Genomic DNA, 22,311 nt, shown 5'->3' on the forward strand with positions numbered 1-22,311 from the left:
CTAAAATTAAATGTGCAATGTGAGGTTGAAATAAAAAAAACAACAACAGTCATTTAAATATATATTTCTGACTCTTTTGATCTTGATGAAGAAAATAGCACACAGCTTTTCCTACAGATACTTTCTAGTGTCACATGTCACTTCTTCATTACATTTCCCACAGTTATGTCTATATATATATATATTCTTTTTTCTTTTGTCATTTATTGCTGTCTCAGTCCCCCCGCTTACCTTTTGTTGTCACACCTTTGCTATTTGCATCTGTCTGCCAGACCCCATGATTCAACCACCTTTTGTTCTTTGTTGTATTACCCTCTGTTACTGATAGGAAACCATATGCAAATTAACCACTATTCACCCTTGTATTTACATACGGCTCCCTTCCCTACTCTCTGACCATCTCTATAAAATGTGTACTTTCAAAATGTTCTGGGTTGGCTTACCTTCACAGACTCATGGTCTGTGTTGGTAAGCCCACCGTATGCCGGAATACCAACAAACACCCCACTACAGTAGACTTCGAAGGACTAAGAGTGAAATTTCTTCAACAATCTGTTTGATAAGTAGTATCAGCACAATCAACATTGGCAAATATCATCAAAAATGTACACAACGGAAAACAAAAATTAGGATGTTGAAACTTCCATATATTTGAAAAAGAGCACACTACAACAGTCTTCGGACGAATTTTGTGGCCAGAATGTTTAGTAAAATACACTTGACAGTGACAGCAATCCATCCTCCAGACAGCCTGAAGAAAGACATGTTGCCTCTAAAACGACGCCAGAATAGAAAATCATAAAAGAATTATTCATGCAGGTATTTTATTTGCACATTTTGGCCCGTTGTCTTTCATGGAAGGATCATTTTGCGTGTTAGATGATACTGTATATGGCAGTTTGAACTGTTGTACATCATCTAACAGATTCTTTAAGATGAGTTGAAAAGGACAAACAAAAAGCTGTCTGAGCCTTGTGATGTTTTCAACTGTATCTGATTTCAGTTTTCCTACAGGTCAGGGTCGGATCTAGACCTACTGCTCACAGATTATGGAAAACAGACTCATGAAGACACGCTCACACACACAAATGCAGAGTTTGTCAGGCAAAAACCACAACTCTAATGTTAAGCAGAGAAAAGGGCTTAAAACTTGGCCTGTGTTAAAAGAATCAGAGGAAATATAAAACATAAAAGCATTAAGAGCCCGAAACAACAAGCCCAAAATCACACATCTTTTGTGTTTATTTAGATCATTTTAGACTCATTAAGGCTCATGTAAAGTTGAAGAGAATGAAAGCATTAATTACAATGAATTTACCCAAAGGAAACTTTCATGAGCTTGGGCAATTGTAAAATGTTACATTAGTTTGAGTAATATTTCATAGTCACAGTAATTTGGACAGTTAAAAAAAACTATAGATGTGCAATGAAGAGATGAGGTCACTTCTGCCCACAAATACATATGTAATCTACATATCTATTCTAACATATAAGATATTAGTCTCTCTGTAGTAAAACAGATACCGGTATTTAATTTAAAAAAAAAAAAAATTGCTTGCATTATGAGCAGTGTAGCATCCAGTGTTTTGGGAACTGAATGTTCCAATGTACTGTAGAGACAGCATAAATACTAAATTAGAGTGATGTCCCTTTAAAGTCTTGCGATGAAACTTGCTTTATTATGCAAAGTTTAGGATCAAGACTCTTTAAACAGTAGGCTTGCCAAAGATCTGATTTATTCCAGCCAATGTACAACATAAAATGCCTTCCATTTTCAGCAAACCAGCAAAGAGAGGCTGCGTTCTGTAACTAAATGGGATCACAGCTCAGACTCTGCTTTCTCAATCTCCCAGAGCCGCACATCACAGATTTCCAAGAAAAGCCGTCCTGCGAACTCAGCACAGACAAGAGAACGGTACAAAGTTCAGAGGTTAACAACTAGGCTTTTAAAAACACTGCACTCCCCTGAGGCGGATTTTATTTTAAGTTTTGGCACCTTGACTACTAGTTTGGGCAGTTTTGTCGTGTCCTCTTTTTTAAGGGCTTGTTTTCAGGTGGAAAATGTGTGCATTTCTCTTCACACTTCTTTGAAAAATGCCTTTTCAGTTCTCTCACGTACAAATCTCATTCCAGTTACTCCTCTCAGTAGTGCAAAATATAAAAAAGTACTAAAAAGACATTAGCTGATGTGTGACCGCTTGAGTCTGTAATACATTGAACACTAGCATTAGTGATAAATATGACTGGCAACCCCTTGGACATAACCTTGGACCTGTTGTACTAAGGTAAAAATGTAAATGGCAAAATGACTCTTGCTGCTGTACTTTCATCCCTGGGGGGAAACTGGTGGATTTTTATATATTCGTCCTGTCTTTTTGCATGTGGAGAACTAAAGTTTTGGAGAGAGAGAGAGCTATCATCTCTGAAGTAAAACACCAGGGGTAAAAATCTGAAAACATCTTCTTTGTGAATAGAAAAATTTGTAGGAAAACTATCATTGAGATATTTTCTGCCTCACAGCCAAACACCCTTTTACACACTTGCACACGGTGCCAGTCACCAGGTTACACGTGTCTGCATCTGCTGCTTTGATTGATGGAGTTTCTTGAATTTTTTTCCCCTTTTTTCTTTCCCTTTTTGCCTTCAGCACAACGCAGACAGTGCAACTTTCTCAAGCCCTTCGATCTTACAGATAATACTCTGAGCACCACCAGCCAGTCATGAGGGATTCAACTTCAGGCTTGTAATTCTTAAGAAAAATGCAATTCTGGTAACAGTGGATCTTTTTTTTCTTCTTCTTTTTTTGTTGTTTTGCCAGCGGCATTACGATCAGAGAAAGTTGTATATAGATTTAATCTCTGTGACAGTTCTGTTTTCTGCCTTCTTCAGCTGCTTGAAATTGAAGATTGTTCACATGTCATGTTAATGATTTAGTCAATTTACACTGAAAGTTATACGGTATGATAATGTCAGTCCTTCATAGTGGCCTCAAGGCAACATATATTTATTTGTATTTGTATAGACTATATAGATATAAAGAGCTTATAGGCCAACCTTACTTCTCTAAACTCTTGGCTGCCTTCTGTATTACTTACATCTACGGCATCTTCCTCTCATTATAAAAGCACACAGATGATGTCAGGCCCAGTTACACACCTCTGTGACAACAGTAACACCGAAAATTTACGATTCTCATAATTGAAATATTTCAGAGCGCTTTTGGCACCCTTGTGTTTTTTCTGGAGTCCAAACTTGGTATTTGCAGGTCAAGTAGGTCACACTGATTTATTTTGCACAGAGCCTTTTAGGCAGAAGATGATACATTCCTACTTAATGGATCTTAACTAGGCTGTAAACTGTATTTATGACACTGGAAAATGGGAAGGCAAGCACTGCATGATGGTGTTGTACCCCAGAAGGATTAAAGAATTCAGCGTTGTATCAGCAGAAAAAATACATTCACATCATACTGGGTACAGACAGAAATATTGCTTCACTTTCATAGTTTAGTATTTATATGGATTTAAAGATGTAAGAATGTTGACTTGCATGCATCGTCTAAAGATGTTTGATTGTAGTGAGAATTTTAATGGCATGGAAGTGTGTGTGGGTGTGTCGTAACTCAGTGAATTGATGGCCTATCAGAGGGAAGGGTGGAGACCCCATCACTTTAATTAAATCAGCTGTCAGATGTGCTGTGAGTGGGAAGGAGAGAAACCATTTACTTAAAACCAGTTGATTTACTTTTCGCGCAGTGTGCTTCCAAATGTGAGAGGAAAGCGAACATGACTGATTTATATCGTGGATCAAAATAGCTTGACTGTCAGCTGGAAACCTTTCCTCCTCATCTCTTCCAACACCTCAGATGGAGAGAGGGAAAGAAAAATGGGTTAAAGAGGGCTGCAAGGTCAGAAAGAAACTGAAAGAGACGAAGGAGATCAGAGTGAGTGCATTGATTGGAATGTGAGTGACAAATGGAGAGAGACAATGAATCAGTCACTCGGACAGTTTAATAATCAAAACAGGTGAAAAATGGACAATACTTGGGATGAGAGAGGCGCAGTGATGAAATTCATGAATGCGCCTGATTGAGCTTGGCCATTCTGTCTTATTGACATAGTTATCTGCACGGTAACAATAACGATAATACCAACAAATAAAAAGCAGGTCAATTTAATAATACATCACAAGATTAATAGGACTTCACTTGCTGTTTTGTTACCAGTTCATTCGAGATTTCAGTCAGAGCTCCATCTGCTTAACACAAAGTCAAGATCAAGAATAACTTTCTCCTCTCTGTCTACATTTATCACCTAGTTAAACAGCATTCTGCTGCAAAGTAAAAATGAACGTCATCAGCAGCTCACAAAACGTACATGCATCATTTCTCTGCCTTGTGTTTGTGAATGAGTTAAAGTATTGACTGTAATTGTTTAAGTGAGTCAAAAGGTGTTACATTCTGCTGCTGCTAGTCACGTATTTGCACAGTATCTCTATTGAAAAGCTCATCTAATCAATATTTTATATATTAGCCATAGATAAAACAACTGTGTCATGTGAAAGATGTTACTCATAGCGATAAACTACATCGAATCGTCACCTAAATCGACAGTTCCCCTGACCTCAGATGAGCTGTTTAGCATCTCGAATGCTTTGATTTTGATTTCTTACTGGCAGTTTCGAGCTGCGACAGGCAGATGGAGGAAAAATAGTTGCCACTCTATGCTCCTTTACAGTACAAAACAGCAACTGTACTTGGCAACTTTTTTGGTGGACATTGTGTAGCATTTACAAGTTTATTTCAAAAATTTTCGGCTTCACCTGGAAACAATAGCAATAGGTTGCATTTTGGGGCATAACTGTATGCCATAAAGCCTTATATCACTGTCCACAAAAACTCAAAGAGAAAAGGAGAGCAAAGCTTGGAGCTGGTTTTGTTTTTGCTCCAGGAATATGTGTCCTTCCACGCAGCATGGGTGGCAGAGGAAACCAAATGTGGCTTTGACCTGTTGACCCATACAGCTTACTGAGCCACTATCTGTTTCCCAAACTAAAATTTTGCTTGTGTGATCAACATTTTCTGAGTGATGACGAGGTCATGCATGCTGTTGAAGAGTATCTGGAGGCTCAAGATGTGACCTTCTTCCACAATGAGATAGCGAAGCTTGAACATTGATGGACCAAATGTATTGAAGTTAAAAAAATATTGCCACAACCACTCATAGTCACCAAAAAGCAAGACATATTCCTCAGGAGTTGGTAGAGACCAAAACAGAGATAAGATGTGAGAAAATAATGGGAATACTCGTTAGATGACCACAAACGCAACTCCAAATGATTGCTAATGCTGCCCAGTATCTGAATGCAGTTAAGCAGTTGCTTTTATTGGATGCACCATCATATGAAACAGAAAAATATTACGTTTTCACCATTGTTCTGTACTCACAATTCAGTCTGACATGTTTAGCGTGTTTGGAAACTGACTAGTCTATTTAAAGACAAACATTTAAATGGGTTGAAACAGAACTTCTTGCAAACTTAATGCATATACAGAAGTAGCTCTCCTGTCGTTCTTGCACTGTGCTCCACATCATGTTCCACCCTTCGATGAATACAGCAATCATTGGCACACCTGGCTTGAGTTGAGCACTTTTTAACTCTATTCTTGTAACATAATATCAATGATTATAGGGCGAGTCAAGTGTATTTTAAAGAGAACACACTCCCCCGTTACATCTGTTCACTAGTAGGATCCCTGTTGATTTCCCATCTGAAATCTTTGTGCTGGACCAGAAGAAAAAGACTCAAGAAGTAGTTCTGAAGCCTTTAGACAATGGAGACAAATTGTGTTTCATGTTCAGTATATGAAAAGGAAGCTTAGCACACCAGATTCCTCTGAGAATATTCTGTGTTTAATTGCCTCCCATGAGAGATTATTATCAGATGATAATAATTGCCTGCATGTATAGATGGCTCACTGTATATTGACTAAATACGACTAATGGCGAACATTAAGCGCTCGTACAATCCAGCCTTTGAGCATATGAGCACTGGAATTATGGAGAAGCAGATTCTTAAAAAACAACAACAAAAAAACATCTTTGATCCAGAAACACATGTTGTCAGAGATGATGCACAACAGCCTGGCTGAGTGTTTTTTTTTTCTGTCAGTGCAACAGTGTGAAGGCAGGGTGGTGGGTTTTCTGTTTCCTCCCTGCTGTCTTTATCTTTGCTCTGTTTTAGCAGCTAACTTGTCTTGCAGCCTTGAGAAACCCCATATAAACTATACATCAAAATGTGCAGCTCAATCAGGAAGGACATGCTATGTATTTTGTTCATGATTCATTGCGCAGTTTTTACAAAATTCACAAAAAGCTGTATTGAAAATCCCCATTGAAATGAATGGGAAATTACCCAGGTAGCTGCCAAATTCCAGCCATCTTTGGAACCCTGTAGCTCCAGCAAACTTTACAGTAGAAACTTCATTCAGTGTTTTAGCAGGGTTACAAGGCTTTAAATGTTATTCCTCTAAATCTGTGTTTTGATATCTTTTATGTTTTTCATGAAGTTGCAGCTTAAATTTTATGAGTTTTTGGAAAATCCATTTTCTTCAGCTAGAATGGGTGACATCATGTACCATTTCAGTCCTCTTTCTCCAGTGTGTCTCATTACCATAGGACTTCATTTTTTTAAATCACCTCAATGCACCAAAACTGTCATGGACTCCAGTTATATCAGAGCCCCACAATTGAAATGGAGTGTCTCTTACTCTGCCATGATATAAAATGAATTACATGCATGAAAATACATCAGCTTGTTCAAAACAAGATTGTGTTTCACATGTTGAAGGAATGTTTTTGATACGACTTTTAGTTTTTTTTAGCTGTGATCATTTGTTTGAGGGTCTAATCCTTAGTCTGCCTCTCTGCTCCTCTCTCTGCTCTTCTCACTGCAAACAACCAGTGACTCACAGCTGATTGGCTGATTGATACTGGACTACACTTTCAAAGTAAAAGCTCAAAGATGTTAAAAGATACTGATCTGGGTTTGTGAAACGTGCTGACTTTTTAAAATAATATGTGCTTATATAAATTCTGTCTTATAGCAGGACATATTAATGGCACATAATCTTTACCTTACGTCTCATTGTTTGGAATCATTACTTCATCCTGGCTTTCCTGTTTCATTTTCCAGCCTGAACCCAAAGAGTCGTGGCAGCATCCCAACCAGGTGAGGAAAATATGTCTTTCACAGCTTAATGTCCACAGCTCTGCAGTGTACATATATGATTTTTTACTCTATTTAATTCCACCACCATGTACTGCCAACTTGTCATTCTACGTGAATGTTCTCATCAGTGCAACATCTCCCAGTCCCACCTCACCACGTTCCCCTTCCTGGCCGATGTTCTCGGCCCCTTCGAGCCCGCAACCGACATCCTCTGCCTCCAGCGACTCCTCTCCTGTCAGGTTGGTTCCAACTTGTCACTAGTCTGAGTGAAAAATAGCAGGCTGTATGTGTCCCAGGAAAATCTGAGCTGTGTGAATGTGTGCCCAAGACAGATTGGGGGAAAAAAAAGGAAGGCGAAAAAATGAAAAAAAAAAAAAACATTTTTTATTACATACAATAAGTTCTACTTATGTAGGTGTTGCCCTGTTGGAAAATTTAATTGAGGAACTCGAATGCTGCTCATAAATTATATAAATGCTGTTAGCAATATGCTATTATTTAGTTCAGTAGCTCTTCCATTTTGAATTCCTGAAAAACGTCAAAGAAAAAGCTTTTTAATTGAAAAGGTTACACTGCTGCAGTGTCCTGAAGCAGGATGCTTCTATTCTACAAGGTTCAAGGAGCTGTCATGTCGGGGATGTGACCTCTGATCTTCCCCGTGAAAGGAGAGAATTTTAAAAGTTTAATTGCCCCTTAGGGAATCTTTGCAGCGTCTTGGATCAAGGATGCACATTCAACTACTTTTACAGAGGTCAGGCAGCAGTCATTCTTATATAAGCTTCTCTTTTAAAATTGTAATAAAAATGCACTTTAATTGGATGCAGTTACTTAACCGAACCCTGGCAGTCATGCTGTGTCCATCAGTACAGTTCAGCACTTCACATTTCAAGCCTAAAGTGACCTGGTGCTGTTGTGGAAGCTGCGAACATGTCGTGTTCCTTGCTTTCCTTCAACTGCTAACCTCTACGTGGCAGTGAGGAGATACTCTGGCAAATTAAGTCACTGTAATTTAAAAAAAGAATGATTTGTATAAGAAGAAAACTGGCATTTAAAAATGGAACTATATGACCATTGTGTTGACTAAAGAAAATCTGACAAGATCACATCTTTTAAGTGAGATTTGTGCTGGAAGACAAAAATGTTCTCTCTCTTATTGTCTCCAGTATTGCAGGCAGAAAGGCTCGAGCATTGTACGCCTGCAAAGCGGAGCATGACTCCGAGCTGTCCTTCATCGCTGGAACCATCTTTGAGAATGGTGAGTCAGGCTCTGGACTTGCCAGCAGAAAGCGAAAAGGGAAAGAATGTAGGTTGGTGTATAGAAACAATGTGCTTTCAAAACAAAAAGTCAGCCTCGGGATTTTGCTGGGCTTCGTTTAGCCTTAGTGCCACATTTCATTGTATGTTTACATTTATCCAAATAATTAACCGTCCAAAATTAGATCTGGATGACCTTTAACACTCATTTCCCTGGACTGACACTTCTTTAAAATACAAATAAATGAATGGTCCCTTGTCATTTTCCCCCCTCAAATTCTTCCTCGTGTAATTCAAGGTGAACATACCGGAGCAGAGACTAATGAACACTAATTACAACGGTTTTTAATTAACACCTCATAGCTAATTGCTGGGAGACTGAATCCATAGGGTGTGATATAGTTTCCCATTTGTCAAATGCATTTTTATCTACCACCTTTTATTAAATTGGGCTCAGATGTACACAGAGTATGTTAGAGGCTGGCAAGAAGAAAAGGCCGTTACAGATGCAGCCAAGTGAAATGCATTGCTTTTGCACACAGCCAAGATCCTAATATCTTTCAGATCAGAGAGGTTGTGTGCTTTGGTTTGGGTCAAAACAAGTATACATATGAAAGTAATGGTAAAGGTATTAAATAAAGTATTGATATTGATAATTGATATTGATATTGATAAAGTATTGAAATATGTTTTCCATTTTTCCTTGCAGTCTTTGTTTTCTTTCTTTCTTTCTTTCCTTTCCACCTTCATCATACAGAAATCCCACCCGAGTCACAGGTCCTCTGAGCCTAATTTCTCTCATCTCGAGTTCCCAAATCACATTTATCTCTCCACAGTTTCTTCGGCTCAGCTCTTCTAATGAAGACCAGATTTGGACAAATTTAAGGATAATAAAACTACTGAGGCAATACTTATGTGCTTATCGCACAGAATAACAGCTGACCTGAATAGCCGTCATGGTGTGTTGTAAGAAATTCAATGGAAAAATTCAGCAAACACACACACAGCATTATTTCTGATTCACTTTTGTTGGTCATGCCGAATGACACATGGTCCCTAAATAGAGTTAGCTGCATAAAGACCACCGAGAGTTATCTAATGCGAAGCAGTGTCATCCGAGCTCTTTGGGTCAAAGTGTGACCCCGAAGACATGCAATCCTTAAAGTGGCATCTCAACCCGGCAGTCTGCTCATGGTTGGACAAGGACGTAGCATTCCAGCTGTCCCAATGGAGGACATACTACAACCTCATCAGGACTTTTTAGCAGTCACGCATTGGACCATCTAAAATGTGTGTTAACCTTAGTTGGAGAATGTCATCACAGTTTTGAGTCTTACACAAATTGGTTTAATTCATGCAGAACAATGAAGATCTTACACAGGCAGAAACCTACTGCTTCATGCTGGGTTCACATTCGGTTTCCTTCCTTGATGCAAATATATGGTAGTGTGGTCCTCAGCATTTCTAAATTAGATTACTGAGGAGGACAGATGTGGTAACCACACAGTTTACCTCTGCAGTGATCTTTCCGTATCTTCCCAGAGGACTTCTTTGTTTAATGGATCTTTAGCCAGAACATTACAATATACAGCCCGCCACAGTGACCCAAAATCTATTCAATTACACTGTTTCCTTAAAATCGCACTGTTATTGGAGTTCATACTGTACACATCAAGCTCTACAGGTTTAAGCAACTTAAGAGAGAGATGTTGGAACATGTGCGCCTTTGAATCTAAATCAGTCAATATCAGCAGCAACAATGGAGAAATAATAATAAACAGGGTCATGCATTTTAGTTAATGTTACACACGAGAAATAATACATAAGAATGTAATTTTTTCTTTAGTATTAACTTGGCGTCATTAAAATAATTCCTGCAAAAAATAGTCATTTGTATTTCCAAATTACTAATTGGCCTACTAGCCCTGTGACAGACTGGCGACCTGTCTAGGGTGTCCCCTGCCTTCGCCCGAGTCAGCTGGGATAGGCTCCAGCCCCCCCGCGACCCTAGTGAGGATTAAGCGGTGTATAGATAATGGATGGATGGATAATTGGCCTACTGCTGTGGTTTTAAGGCCCACAACATCATTGCTTTGGCTCATCACTTCCATCAACTTTGTAGGAGGCAGCTGTGATAATCTCTGCTGAACAACGTTGTATATCACCTCCCCAGGATCAAACAACACACAACGATTGTTGGCTAGCTGAGAAACATAACAGCGTTTACTGAGACATAATTAGAACCTTTAGAAGTTGCTGCAGAGCAAAACTGGACTTCTTGAGGTGGCCAGAAATAAACTATATCCTGATATTGCTTCTTGTCTGCTGAATGTAGGTACAAAAAATAGACAGCTATCATGTCCATAGTGTCAAATAAACTGCATTAAGCACAAATTAGCAGCTATTGATCAGAAATGTCAAAGGTACCTACTCAAAATATTTAGACACGGATCACTCAGTGAGGATCGAGTGGAATTATCTAACTGTTCTTATCACAGGTTTGCATCTGTCTTCTAATCCCCCTTCTCCACTCGTATCTAATTGTGTCCACATGTACAAGATTTGTTTTTCCTCTATCTTAAAATATTCCAGCAAAATCTGTGTCATTCTTTCTCTCTAGTTCATGCTTCCAGGGAGCCTGGTTGGTTGGAAGGGACTCTGGATGGCCGAACAGGACTGATACCAGAAAACTATGTGGAGTTCTTATAGCTCCAACCCACAAAGAAACCTGACCTGCACCATTCTGGATGGGCTTAGACCAAACTGGACTGGACTGGACAGAAATGATGCAAAACTGCACAAAACTCAACAGACTCCATCAGATCTTCTGTTATACTGGACTTGACCATTGTTGATGAGGTGACAAGACTGGGAACTGAAACTGGACCAAGCAGAACCATGTCAAATGGATATGACACAGGAATGAAGCATGACACAGACTGTGGGGAGAGACACTGAATTGCACTGGGGGAGGAAAAAAAAAAGAAAAGACCGGCTTTTATTGGATTAGTGTGGTTGGCTTCCGAAGTCCTGGTGAAAATGATATGGAAATGAACCTGGATAATGTGTGTGAGTGCTTGTGTGTGTGAAAGACGACGAGAGGACTGCAGGTGGAGGTTGGAGAGAATACCTTATATAAATGAGTTGATATTTTTGAGCTGTGAGGGTTATGATTTTTTTTCAGCTCCTGCTTTCTGTTTTTGAACTGCACTGCCACTGCTTCAACATCTCCTCTTTTTAATCAGGCAGAAAAAGAGAGATCTGCCAGCGGAGTTGATGACAGGGAACATAATAAAAGGCAAGTGGCCTTCAGCTTTGGACTTGCTGGTTCACCTCCTCATTGTTGGGCTGATTGCTAATCCCATTGGAAAGCTGGAGCTTTTAGAGCTGATTGAAATGATTGGGTTTGGCTATGTGGCTGTAAATGTGTTTGTGAGCACTTGCCGAGGCAGTCCGGTAATTCCCTGGGACAAGACTGAACCTGGCTAATGTTTCAGAGCTCCAGTTAAGCAGAAGCCCCAGGGCAGATCAGCACAGGATGAGGTTGCCTCAGAAACAGTTCGCCAAAAGGTCAGCGTTGGGTTTCTCCTTATTTATAATGCTTCTCCCTGCAGAGCCTGCAGAAGAATATGTAAAAAATTCCAAACAAGCTCCACAAGCAGATCGGTGGTTTACAATGCAGTGTAGGAGTATGGACTGAGTCCTGATGGTTAAAACAAGCCCAGCTGCGAGTCCTCACTCTGTAAGGAGTGCTGAGTCATGTTTGCACTATTTCAATCCACATTTGGAATTAGAATCACATACAACTCTGTCTTTTTCTGGTCGTAGCTATATTGTGGATTCAGTCGATTGCTTTACTATAGATGTGTTAATCTTAGCAGCACAGAGTGAGGGAAAGAAATCAAAGTATGGCACAGTCGTCTGCGTCATATTCAGCACCACCCACCAGGTGGATCTTACTCCGATTTTATATGGAATTACAAAGGCGGTGCTAATAATATAATTATCTGAAGAGGCATTTACATTTGGAACGGGATTTTACAGCCAAGGCTGTCATTCATAAGTAAATGAAATGCAGATGTGGTTTTTCAGAGAAGCTCAACATTTGAAGAAAAAAGGCATCATTCATTTTTCAGGATTGTTCTTATATGTACATCAAAGCTGGTCTGCTTTGGGGCTCCAATGAATGATCTCATTTCCTGTGTAAAAGCTGAACTTTTTTCTCTTAAACCACTTGGTGAACATTTGTAATACCTTTTTCTGACAGTTGTAATTTCTTTCATAGCAGGAAATTAAAAAAACATTTTAGCATTTCAACAGAAAAAGTCAAATGGTAGAGTTTAAAAAAAAACTAAATGTGAAATGAGACTACTTTGTTCATATCTAAACTTCTTATTTATGAGACTTTCTTAAAGGCAAAATCCTAAACTGTATTCTTTTTGAGGTGTTTTATTGACATTGTAAATAAATATACAGCATTTGATAAGGTATAATTTTTTTTAAGTATAAAATTTATATTTTGTATTTTTAGCATACTAACTTAATTCCTTAATTTCATCTTTGTTGCCCAGATTTTTGTATCATTTAAGTCTATCTACAGCCTTAAATATTCTTTCAGATGTTTTGGTGAAAGATTGTGCAGAATTAAAGATAAATGTTCAACAGATGCTGTTTTGGTTTTTCTTTTGGATTCAGTCGCTGGGCGGAATAATAATACAAGTTGTGATAAAGAGCTTCTGAAAGTGGACCTATCAAAGCAGAAACCCAATCAAAACTTGTCTGTTAGCCTCTTTGAACTAGTCTTGTGCATGTGCAGTCTACACTGCTCCCAGTGCTCATGCGATACTCTAATCACAGGCAAGCTACAGCGCAGCGAGCGCTCAGTCTCCTGCATCAAAATGGTGATTTTTCAACATGAAATGACTTTGGGAAAGAGGCAGATGATGCACACAGACAAACTTGAAGAACATGCATCCTGGAGAGCAATGGTAGTGTTGGTGCGACTGACAAATGTACGCTTTTTCAACACTGTGAGTGGGCGCATGTTGGCACAATGGCTCCACACTTCCGGTCATTTGCGGTGAATGTTCGCCCTCAGATGCCTCAGGGTGTCATAGTAGGACTCAGCACTGACAGGCCGACCCTGGGGACGAATTTATGTACAACCTTGAGCGCCAAACAGAACAGCGAGCATTTGTGACATCACCACCTTCTTTTCCGTGAACGCAGCCATAGCTAAATTCGGAAACCCTGGACTGACTTATAGAGTTGACAAAGAGCTTTGAGAGACCGCTTGGCGTGATTGCGGTTGCTCGGCTCAGTGACGCCAGAAAACAAAAACATGTCCTGTTTAGCCTATATTGAACAGACCTATGTTTCTTTTGAAGGATCGACTGATATGGTGTGTTTTTTTGTTCCGATGCCAATTACTGGTATTTGAGAAAGACCAATAACTGATGTGGAACCGATATGCATTTTATGTAATGTTTTGACAGCATGTGATAGCAGGAACCTAAGTAGGCTCCATCATTCATAAGGGTGACTATAACTGAATACATAAAACAGAAATAGGAGTGATTAAATAAGGATGCTCTCCTCTGTTTATGTGGGCTCCACTGAGATTGATCAGTTTGTCTTCTGCACTTAGTTCATTTTTCTCTATTTTCTTAATCTTTCACTGTTCTATCACTTTCATTGCCCACTAAGGTCCATATCTTAAAGCTTTATGAATTATTGCTTTCCAGACTCTGTTTCAGGTTAATTTGTTGCTTCCTTCTAACTTATCAGCTAGCTGCTAGCATAGCTTAGTTGCTAATTCCCTGGTTTGTGGCAACGACTTGCATTTCTTGTACTGTACAGTTTTTGCAGTCTCCGCTAGACAAATTTCTAAAATTACCACAGAATGACGACAGAGAGAGGAGGCTGGATCTGCTAGACTGATAATCACTCTATCCCTATTTTGTTTAGCAAGCCTTAGAGATGCTAAAAAGGCTAATATGAGCTTTTGATAATTGTTTCCCACTCTTAATGCTAAACTAGCCTCCCTACCTCCCGAGTTTTGTTTTCCTTCTTAACACAGAGACAAGAGTGATATTGATTTTAAGGTCTGACAAAGAAATATGTTATCCCTTGAGTACATGATTACAAAAAATGACAATACTGACATTTCAAAGTCATATTCAGTAACTTCGATCTAACAGAAAAACACAAACCCACTGTAACTAAGTGTTGAAAAACAGGAAACTTTATTGTGTAAGATGTTTGAACTAAAGAGAAATCAGTTCTTCCAATTTTCCACTTTCAACCAGCGATGACAAAAACATCATCTGACACGATGCCAAACTCAATGTCAGAGAACAACACAGATAACTTAATTCAACATTTAATCAAATAGGTGAAAATATCGACACTGACTACAGAGGAGGTGTAATACAGAAGTAATACAAACTATTTTGTTTTTTTTAAACAAACATTTTATATTTTTTGTTGTTTTTGTTTCTTTTACATCGGATTACATTTACATAACTGAAATACGAACAAAACAGACTTCAGTGAAAGCCATAGCCATATATACCAGTGAAACATGATCTGCCCTTAATCTTTAAAGATAATATTTGCATGTATTTTATACAAAATAGACTATATCAACCAATATGAGGGTAGTGCAATTCTGTCAGGCTCTGGTAAATTTGCTTTCACACAGAGATTCATCTTTTTTTTGTTTGTTTGTTTTCTATTGTTAAAGTGACCAGTAAATCCTCACAGCAATATACATGGGATCCAAAGCCTAGACCTTTACAAAAGACATCTTTAAAATAAAACAAGAAGTACTAGAAGTCGGATAGTAAGTGCTACTCAAAATGTAACTGCTTGAATACTTCTTTTGTTATTTTTTTTTCTCCTCTGCTTTGGTCACTTTTCTAGAACTCAAAAATCTCCTCCAGTCTTTCTCACCTTCCATCCCTCCCCCATTTCCTTATCATTTTTAAAAACACAGTGACTTTTCATGTCGACTTTTCCATTAACTTGTAGAATTTACATTTATTTCACAAGACAACCATGTTTAACACTTCCTAATGTATGCAACACGCCTACCTTTATCAAACACAAACCAACAAACAGAAAAATATTTACTTTCTTGACTCGTTCAATGTACAAAAATGATTGAGTAAAATTAGTCATATCAAAGAGGATCAAGCTGATGTATTCAAAATCACAGAAAATATTATCCTATTTATTTATTTTTTACAATAGATCAATCTCCAAAAGCATTGATATTTGTTAAGGGTACATCTATTTCCTGATTTGAAATCTTATTTCTATGGCTCTCTGTCTCCCTTTCGCAAGGCCTTTAGTCGAACATGTAGTTGAAAGGTAAAAGAGAAAAAAGTGTATACGAGTATAGAGGTTATGTTAAAAAATATTTTTGTAATAATAGACATTTTTTACATTGCACGGGATATGTCAGCGTTGCTATGTACATCTATAGTCGTTTAGAAATGAGCAGGGATATGGTTACATCTACATGTTAAAGCTGGTTTTCTGACGCGCCGCCATCAGTGAACAACTGTAATATTGGATGCAGGTTACCCAAACAAATACGCAGTTTAGTCTAATCTTCCCCAGAATAACCAACACACACACAGTGACACGAGCAGCGTCGAGCCCGTTTTCTTTATAGCACAAGGCCACAAGACTGAGTTTAGCGGATGGAGGTGAAGGCCTGCACCGTATATGAAACAACCTCGCTGCCAGTGTCCACCCTTTAACAGAATGGCTGATTTAAAAAAAGAAAAAAAAACACAAAAAAAGATGGCTCTTATTGAATAGTGGCTTGTGTGCTTCCAGAGCCTGTTTTGCTGTTAGCTGTAAGTAACATATAAATGACCGGTCTCTATGGCAACCTGCTACCTGGTCTATTAACTGGCATTCAGAGTTATGCGCTGCGGAGGGATGAGAATTATTCAGAGTAAACAGCTGAAAATCTATACTGTCGACATTTTAGGCAGAGAGGCCTGGCAGAAAGCTACAAGAAGCACTGAGGAAAAAAGTACAACTGCTACGGGAGGTGGTTGGGGAGAGTGAGGAGGGCGGGCACTGTGTTTACACAAAAGCCAATGTCTAACTGCGCTGTAAATGCGTTTTGCTTTGGCCATCACATAAGCTGGTATGAACATGTTTTCACATTACAAATGCTGACCAACACCTGTTTGACATCAGCAGAAGTTACGGCTTACTTTGCAATTTCAAAAATACAGTATTATTTTGGTAGATCTCCAATAAAATAAAAACAAAGTCGGTCATACACGGACTCGCATGATAACAATCAGTACTTTTAAGCTGGTGTAGGTGTGACAATGAAGATTCTTCTCATAAATGAGCACCCTGCAAAATTACAACAACTACGTAATGTCAAATCAGAAGTGAATAAGTATTCTTTCACATCTCCAGGAAAAAAAAAAAACGTATAAACTTACCATTACATTTGGCACTAGTGGAACACATCCAAGTGATGTAAATCACTCATAGCCTGAGCTTGATTTGCAAATAATATGGACTAAACTGCAGCTTCTTTTAACAATATTCTAACTTTAGAGATGAAAATAGAGGTTCCATCAAGTATGGATCTATTTTCACATTTAACATAGAAAACAAATATATACTGTATATTTATATATTTTCTGTATCTTTTTTAGCCATGTTGAGCTCATCAACTTAAAGGCGGAGTCTGCGATTCTGGAGAAAGATTGTTGATATTTTGCCTATTAGCATGTACTAGATTTACTGTCCGTCTTATTCCCACTTCCCACTTTTCCCACCTCTCTTGTACACAAACATGGACAAGACATGCTCAGATATCATTGTGTGGATCGTTTCAAGCCACTTTCTTTCTCATTTACAGAGCCAAAGCTGTGACCAAACACCAGTTTCCTTTTTTAGCCTAGAAACGGAACGCGTATATTGGTTTAAAATCGCAGACTCCACCTTTAATGATCCTGTTTGTGCAAGCAGAGGTGAAACTCATTAAAGGGTATATTCCAACTAAAATGGTATTTTGAGTGAAGCAATACTTTTTTTCCTATGCCTTTGGTTTTCCTATCAAGAGCACATGGTTAGATTGATTGTGTCTGAAGATTGCAGACTGAATCAGTTCAACCTCCAAATACTTTTTGTGGTCATGATTCCTGATCTACAAACCTAACCATTCTTAATCCCAGTACTCCTGTTAGGTTCCAATGCAAAACAACAAATTATTTCCATTCATGTGTGGCCTTTATGTCATTTCTGAGGTGAGGACAAGGAATCTGGCTTGGTAAGTCACTCCAAGTGTAGCTCCATGAAATCACATTTTAAAAATATTTGCATGAAACCATTTCCTAAACTTTAACATCAGTATGAATGCAGCTGGCAGTGAAAGAACAGTTTACTTGAATCATTATGGCTATTTTTCTTCTGACACCTTGGATGTGTTTTTCAAATGTGATTGATAAAAAAAAAAAAAAAACCCATTTGTGCATTTGCATCGGAATAAATCACTAAAGTTCGTAAACATTCATCATTCCAATTATCAGATTTCACAATCGCTGGTTTTTCCTATGATTTAAATCCAATGTTTAATTCAATCAAACTCCAAATAATCCAAAACATCAGATATGTGTTTCAATTCCAGTGGTATCCATTCAGCACAAAGCTGGTCGCAGCTTCTAGAAGCATGTTCAAGAAAAAGGATTTGCATGTGTATTCATTACATTTATCGATACAATCTGGGTACTGTAACTTTAAATGTAATTTAATACTGATTAGCAGATACAGTATATATATCAAATATACTTGGTTAAAAGAGCAACACACAAAATGTGTTTTGGGACTTTTTCTCATAATTTTCTATTTTTTGTTTGTTTTTTCAGTGGATTATCAAACTTTTCAAGACTTATAATAATAATAATAAACTAATAAGATTTTGTACATTTCATGCTGCTCTCATACTTTCTAATCTGTACCATAGGCTGTCTTCCTAACATGCACATCTGGAAATTGGAACAGAGAGAGAGAGAGCTTCCCACATTAAAAACACCAAAAATGGCAGCTTGGAAAGAAAACAGAAATTGCCAGCGTGGAAAAACTAAAACAGCTAAAATATGTAGAAGGTTGTCAACATTAGATTGTTATGCAAATACAAAGGTTTTGAGAGGATGGCTATGAAAAGCTTGAAAACTAAAAGGCACTGGTTTTCCCTCAGATACATCCTGTGTAAACATTTGGCTGAGCGAAAGTTTGTCTGCTTATACTTTGTGTGTGTGTGTGTGTGTGTGTGTGTGTGTGTGTGTGTGTGTGTGTGTGTGTGTGTGTGAATGTGTGTGTGTGTGTGTGTGTGTGTGTGTGTGTGTGTGTGTGTGTGTGTGTGTGTGTGTGAATGTGTGTGTGTACAAGTGTGACTTCTGCTTGTGTGGTCAGAAAGGTGTGTCTGCATAACATAACTGGAGAATTTTTTTTTTTGTTTGTTTTGTAGTTGTTTTTTTTTTTTTTCTTCCACTGGTATATAAATCAGATTCTAGTAATTTCCAAAGCAATAGCTGATTCACAACTGCAAACAGTTCAGTTCTGTCCTTGGGTCCAGAAGAAAAATAAGGTTCTTTCCTGTATGTTTGCAATATTTTTGTGTGTTTTTCTTTATCCTCGTCATCACCGACAATCTTCTGGAAACCCCAAAAAGTGAACATTCTCTGCGCAGTGAAGCTGGGAGGCAGCAAACGGAGAGAAGCTAGGCAGGTGAGCAGAGGAACTCTAGGCTTGAACCGGTAATCCTGGCAAGTTCTAAAGCATATTAGGTGTCATGTTGATGAGGGGAAAAGCTGTTTGTTGGCTTCTCAGTAAAAACTGCAGTTAAACTCTGGAGACAGGAGAGAGTAAGAGGCAGATGGCCGTCATAAGAAAGCATTAGAAATCTGAGGATAGGGCCATGGGTGGAGGAAGGAGAAGGTAAGGGTCCTGGAAAAAGTACCTAAAATGCATCCTGCTCAAGAGACATTCAGAGGCCAAATCCTTCTTGGCGAGCCAAGAGGAAGGGCTACAAGTTGGCAGTAGGATTTCCTACTGAAGTTCTGCAAACCTAGGACTGGAATAGGGGATAGAGGCCACAGGTGTTGTGCTCCGAGATTAGGCTGAATGGCTGAGGCCTGAGGGGAAGGAGGGGTGTGGCAGAATTCCTAGAGGGGTCCTAGGAAAAACGAGGAATTGAACCAGAGCGATGAGGGAGAGGCAGGATAAGCAAATGCTTGGGGCCCCAGAGAGGTACAGGTGCAGGGCAGGATTTTTAAGGCATTGATTCACAGTTTAAGGCAGTCATTTCTGATGAAACAGCAGAGGCTTGACGCTCCCATCTTTGAATTTTGGTATCTGGTTGGTGATGATCTCTGCCAGCATCTCTGGGAATTCCACACTGAGGGTTTTATTCACAAAGGTGTAGAAGCAGATCTGTAGAAGGCCCTCGACCATCTGGACGAGACACCCAGAGGAGCAGAGACACAGGGAGATTAGAAACACTGTTACATATCGCAAAGCTGATTTCAGTTTGCAGGATTATCTTTAAAGCAGCCTCAGGTCTATATGCAGGAGGTCTTTACTTGTGCAATAACGAGGCTTTACAGTGGCATAAATGTACGCAACTCCGCTGAACACCAATTGATTGAAGGTACTTGAACCACAAGATGTCATATAAAAAGCCAGGCCGTTGTGAAGAAGACATTAAAGGAAGCCTTGGTAGATACCATCCATTATTCATATTTTTGTAGACATGATAAACACTACTAGTATCCCGGTTACTAATCACTGTGTTTTATCTGCACAGGCCAGCAAAGCAACTTCAATTTCCTGTACCTGTGGCGATTAAAAATGAATCCATTTTAGTCTATAGCGGTGCTTAGCACTATTAAAATGCAACATCGTCTTGCAAATTTGACTTTTCTACCTTACTGTCAGCATTGAGAGACAATAGCGACAGGAAATATTAAACTCTTCACTCCACTTTAAATGCTGTCAGACTGTCACCATGTAGGATAAAGGAAGCGGTTGATGAAGATACGCAGGCGTGACTGGTGGGAAATGGTGATTGTGATAGTGTGCAGTGACAGAAAATTTCTGTATGAGTAGGGCATCCTCTTAACAGCTTTGTGAACCGGTTAAACCACTCATGAAACCACAGGAATCAGCAGCACAAGCACCAGTTACATCACTTGGCTGAAGCCAGGCCTGCGCAGGTAGTCGCTGGCGATCAGAAACCGAGATAAGATGTGTACGTGTACAGCATCATGGTTAAGTCTACCTAGCATAATCGGGTTTCTCAAAATCAGGATAAGAGATTATCCAAATCGGGATATGATGTTTACATACATAAACATAACAATGGGATACTTCAATGTAGACTTCAAACTTCTTGTAAATGCAGTCATACACAGTTAGGTCCATAAATATCTCCACACAAATTAAATGGTCAGCATTTCGGCTCTGTACACCATCACAGGGGATTGGAAATGAAACAATCATGGGTTTATTTAGATTTTCAGCCTTATGATGGTTTGCTTCACTGATGGTGACAGATCTTTGGACTTCATATTGAGAGTTGACCTCACCAGCTTCCAAACACAAATACCACGCTTGAATTGGCCTCTAGACCTCACATCTGCTCCTTCTGAATTAAATAATGAGGGAATAACACACATCTGGCCATGGAACAGCTGAGCAGCCAATTGTCCAGTTACTTTTGGTCCCTCAAAAAGGTGGCGGGCACACATAAAATGTGCTGTAATTCCTACACCGTTCACCTGATTTTGATGTAAATACCCTCAAATTAAAGCTGAAAATCTGCACTTAGAGCACATCTTGATTGTACACAGAGCTGAAATACTGAAAATAGTGTCAATGTCCAAATATTTATGGACCTGACTGTAAAAAACCTTACATAGAACAAAGTAGACCAAAAACATAAGGCATTTAACATGTGTTACAGAGAGTGTGTATGTGTGTGTGTATGTTTCTAACCTCTTGCATGGAGTCCAGTAGCTTAGTTAGCTGGTAGAAACGCTGCCAGTTCTGACTTGCATTCTCCTCTCTCTTGACGATAGCTTTCCCCAGCTCCTTTATATATGTCATCCGGATCTCATCAAAAACTGCCTGGCTCTTCAGGCCGTCTTTCGGTACTAAACACACACAAACCAACACAAACAGAGACATCGAGAGATACATCAGGTTAGCTGGCGATGGCGAGATTGTTGAAGATAAAATTAGAAAATGATAAATGATACATTGTTCATTTGAAGAAAATGTCTAAACATCACATGAAAAATTTGAAATCCTATCAAGCTATTGTTCTATTAAGTGGGCAGTTAATGCAGAACACAGAAGGTTATTGCCAAGAACTGTAAATAAATCCTTGTGATACCAAGAGCACAGCTTTGATAAGAGTTTATCTTAAAGGTAGTAGGTCTAGGAAGATGAAACCTGATCATGTCTTAGTCCACTGTACCTCTGTTCTTCATAGTAACAGTTGGGATGGGAGAAAGCAACTTTTTTTTTTATCTTCAGTAGAATTTTTAAAAAATAGTTCTATCTGATGATGCACCCATGGAATTTGTCTTTTAACATCAACAGAAACCAAACATAAAACACAGCATGCAAATTGACTTTTTTTCTGACTTGGTGACAAGGTTTGAAAATCAAATTTTTATTTTTCATGTTTGGAAAAGGGTTAAATTAAAGCCTATTACACACCGAAAAAGTTCTCGATCACAGCGTTAATTCACACCCTGGTCAAGTTTGATTTTATAGGAC

General features: G+C 38.8%; 2 protein-coding genes across 4 annotated transcripts in view; one reads left to right on the plus strand and one right to left on the minus strand.

Annotated features, from left to right (window-relative positions):
- Window positions 1–13,150, plus strand: part of LOC111584545 (rho GTPase-activating protein 26-like) — a 91,335-nt gene extending 78,185 nt beyond the window's left edge. Inside the window, exons 21-24 of the mRNA XM_023293706.3 lie at window positions 7,195–7,230; window positions 7,359–7,469; window positions 8,394–8,485; window positions 11,105–13,150. Of these exons, the coding sequence (XP_023149474.2) occupies window positions 7,195–7,230; window positions 7,359–7,469; window positions 8,394–8,485; window positions 11,105–11,193 (328 nt within the window). The 3' untranslated portion in view covers window positions 11,194–13,150. The remainder of the gene's footprint in view (window positions 1–7,194; window positions 7,231–7,358; window positions 7,470–8,393; window positions 8,486–11,104) is intronic.
- A 1,556-nt stretch (window positions 13,151–14,706) lies between these two features.
- The window catches only part of LOC111574492 (glucocorticoid receptor), a 73,801-nt gene continuing 66,196 nt past the window's right edge, over window positions 14,707–22,311 (minus strand). For all 3 annotated transcript variants that reach the window (XM_055017173.1, XM_055017174.1, XM_055017172.1), the window contains 2 exons: window positions 21,523–21,680; window positions 14,707–19,980 (listed from right to left, as the gene is read on the minus strand). In XM_055017173.1, the coding sequence (XP_054873148.1) occupies window positions 19,828–19,980; window positions 21,523–21,680 (311 nt within the window). In that variant the 3' untranslated portion in view covers window positions 14,707–19,827. The remainder of the gene's footprint in view (window positions 19,981–21,522; window positions 21,681–22,311) is intronic.

Source organism: Amphiprion ocellaris, chromosome 14 (assembly GCF_022539595.1).
Source record: "Amphiprion ocellaris isolate individual 3 ecotype Okinawa chromosome 14, ASM2253959v1, whole genome shotgun sequence".
Taxonomy (NCBI): Eukaryota; Metazoa; Chordata; class Actinopteri; family Pomacentridae; genus Amphiprion; species Amphiprion ocellaris.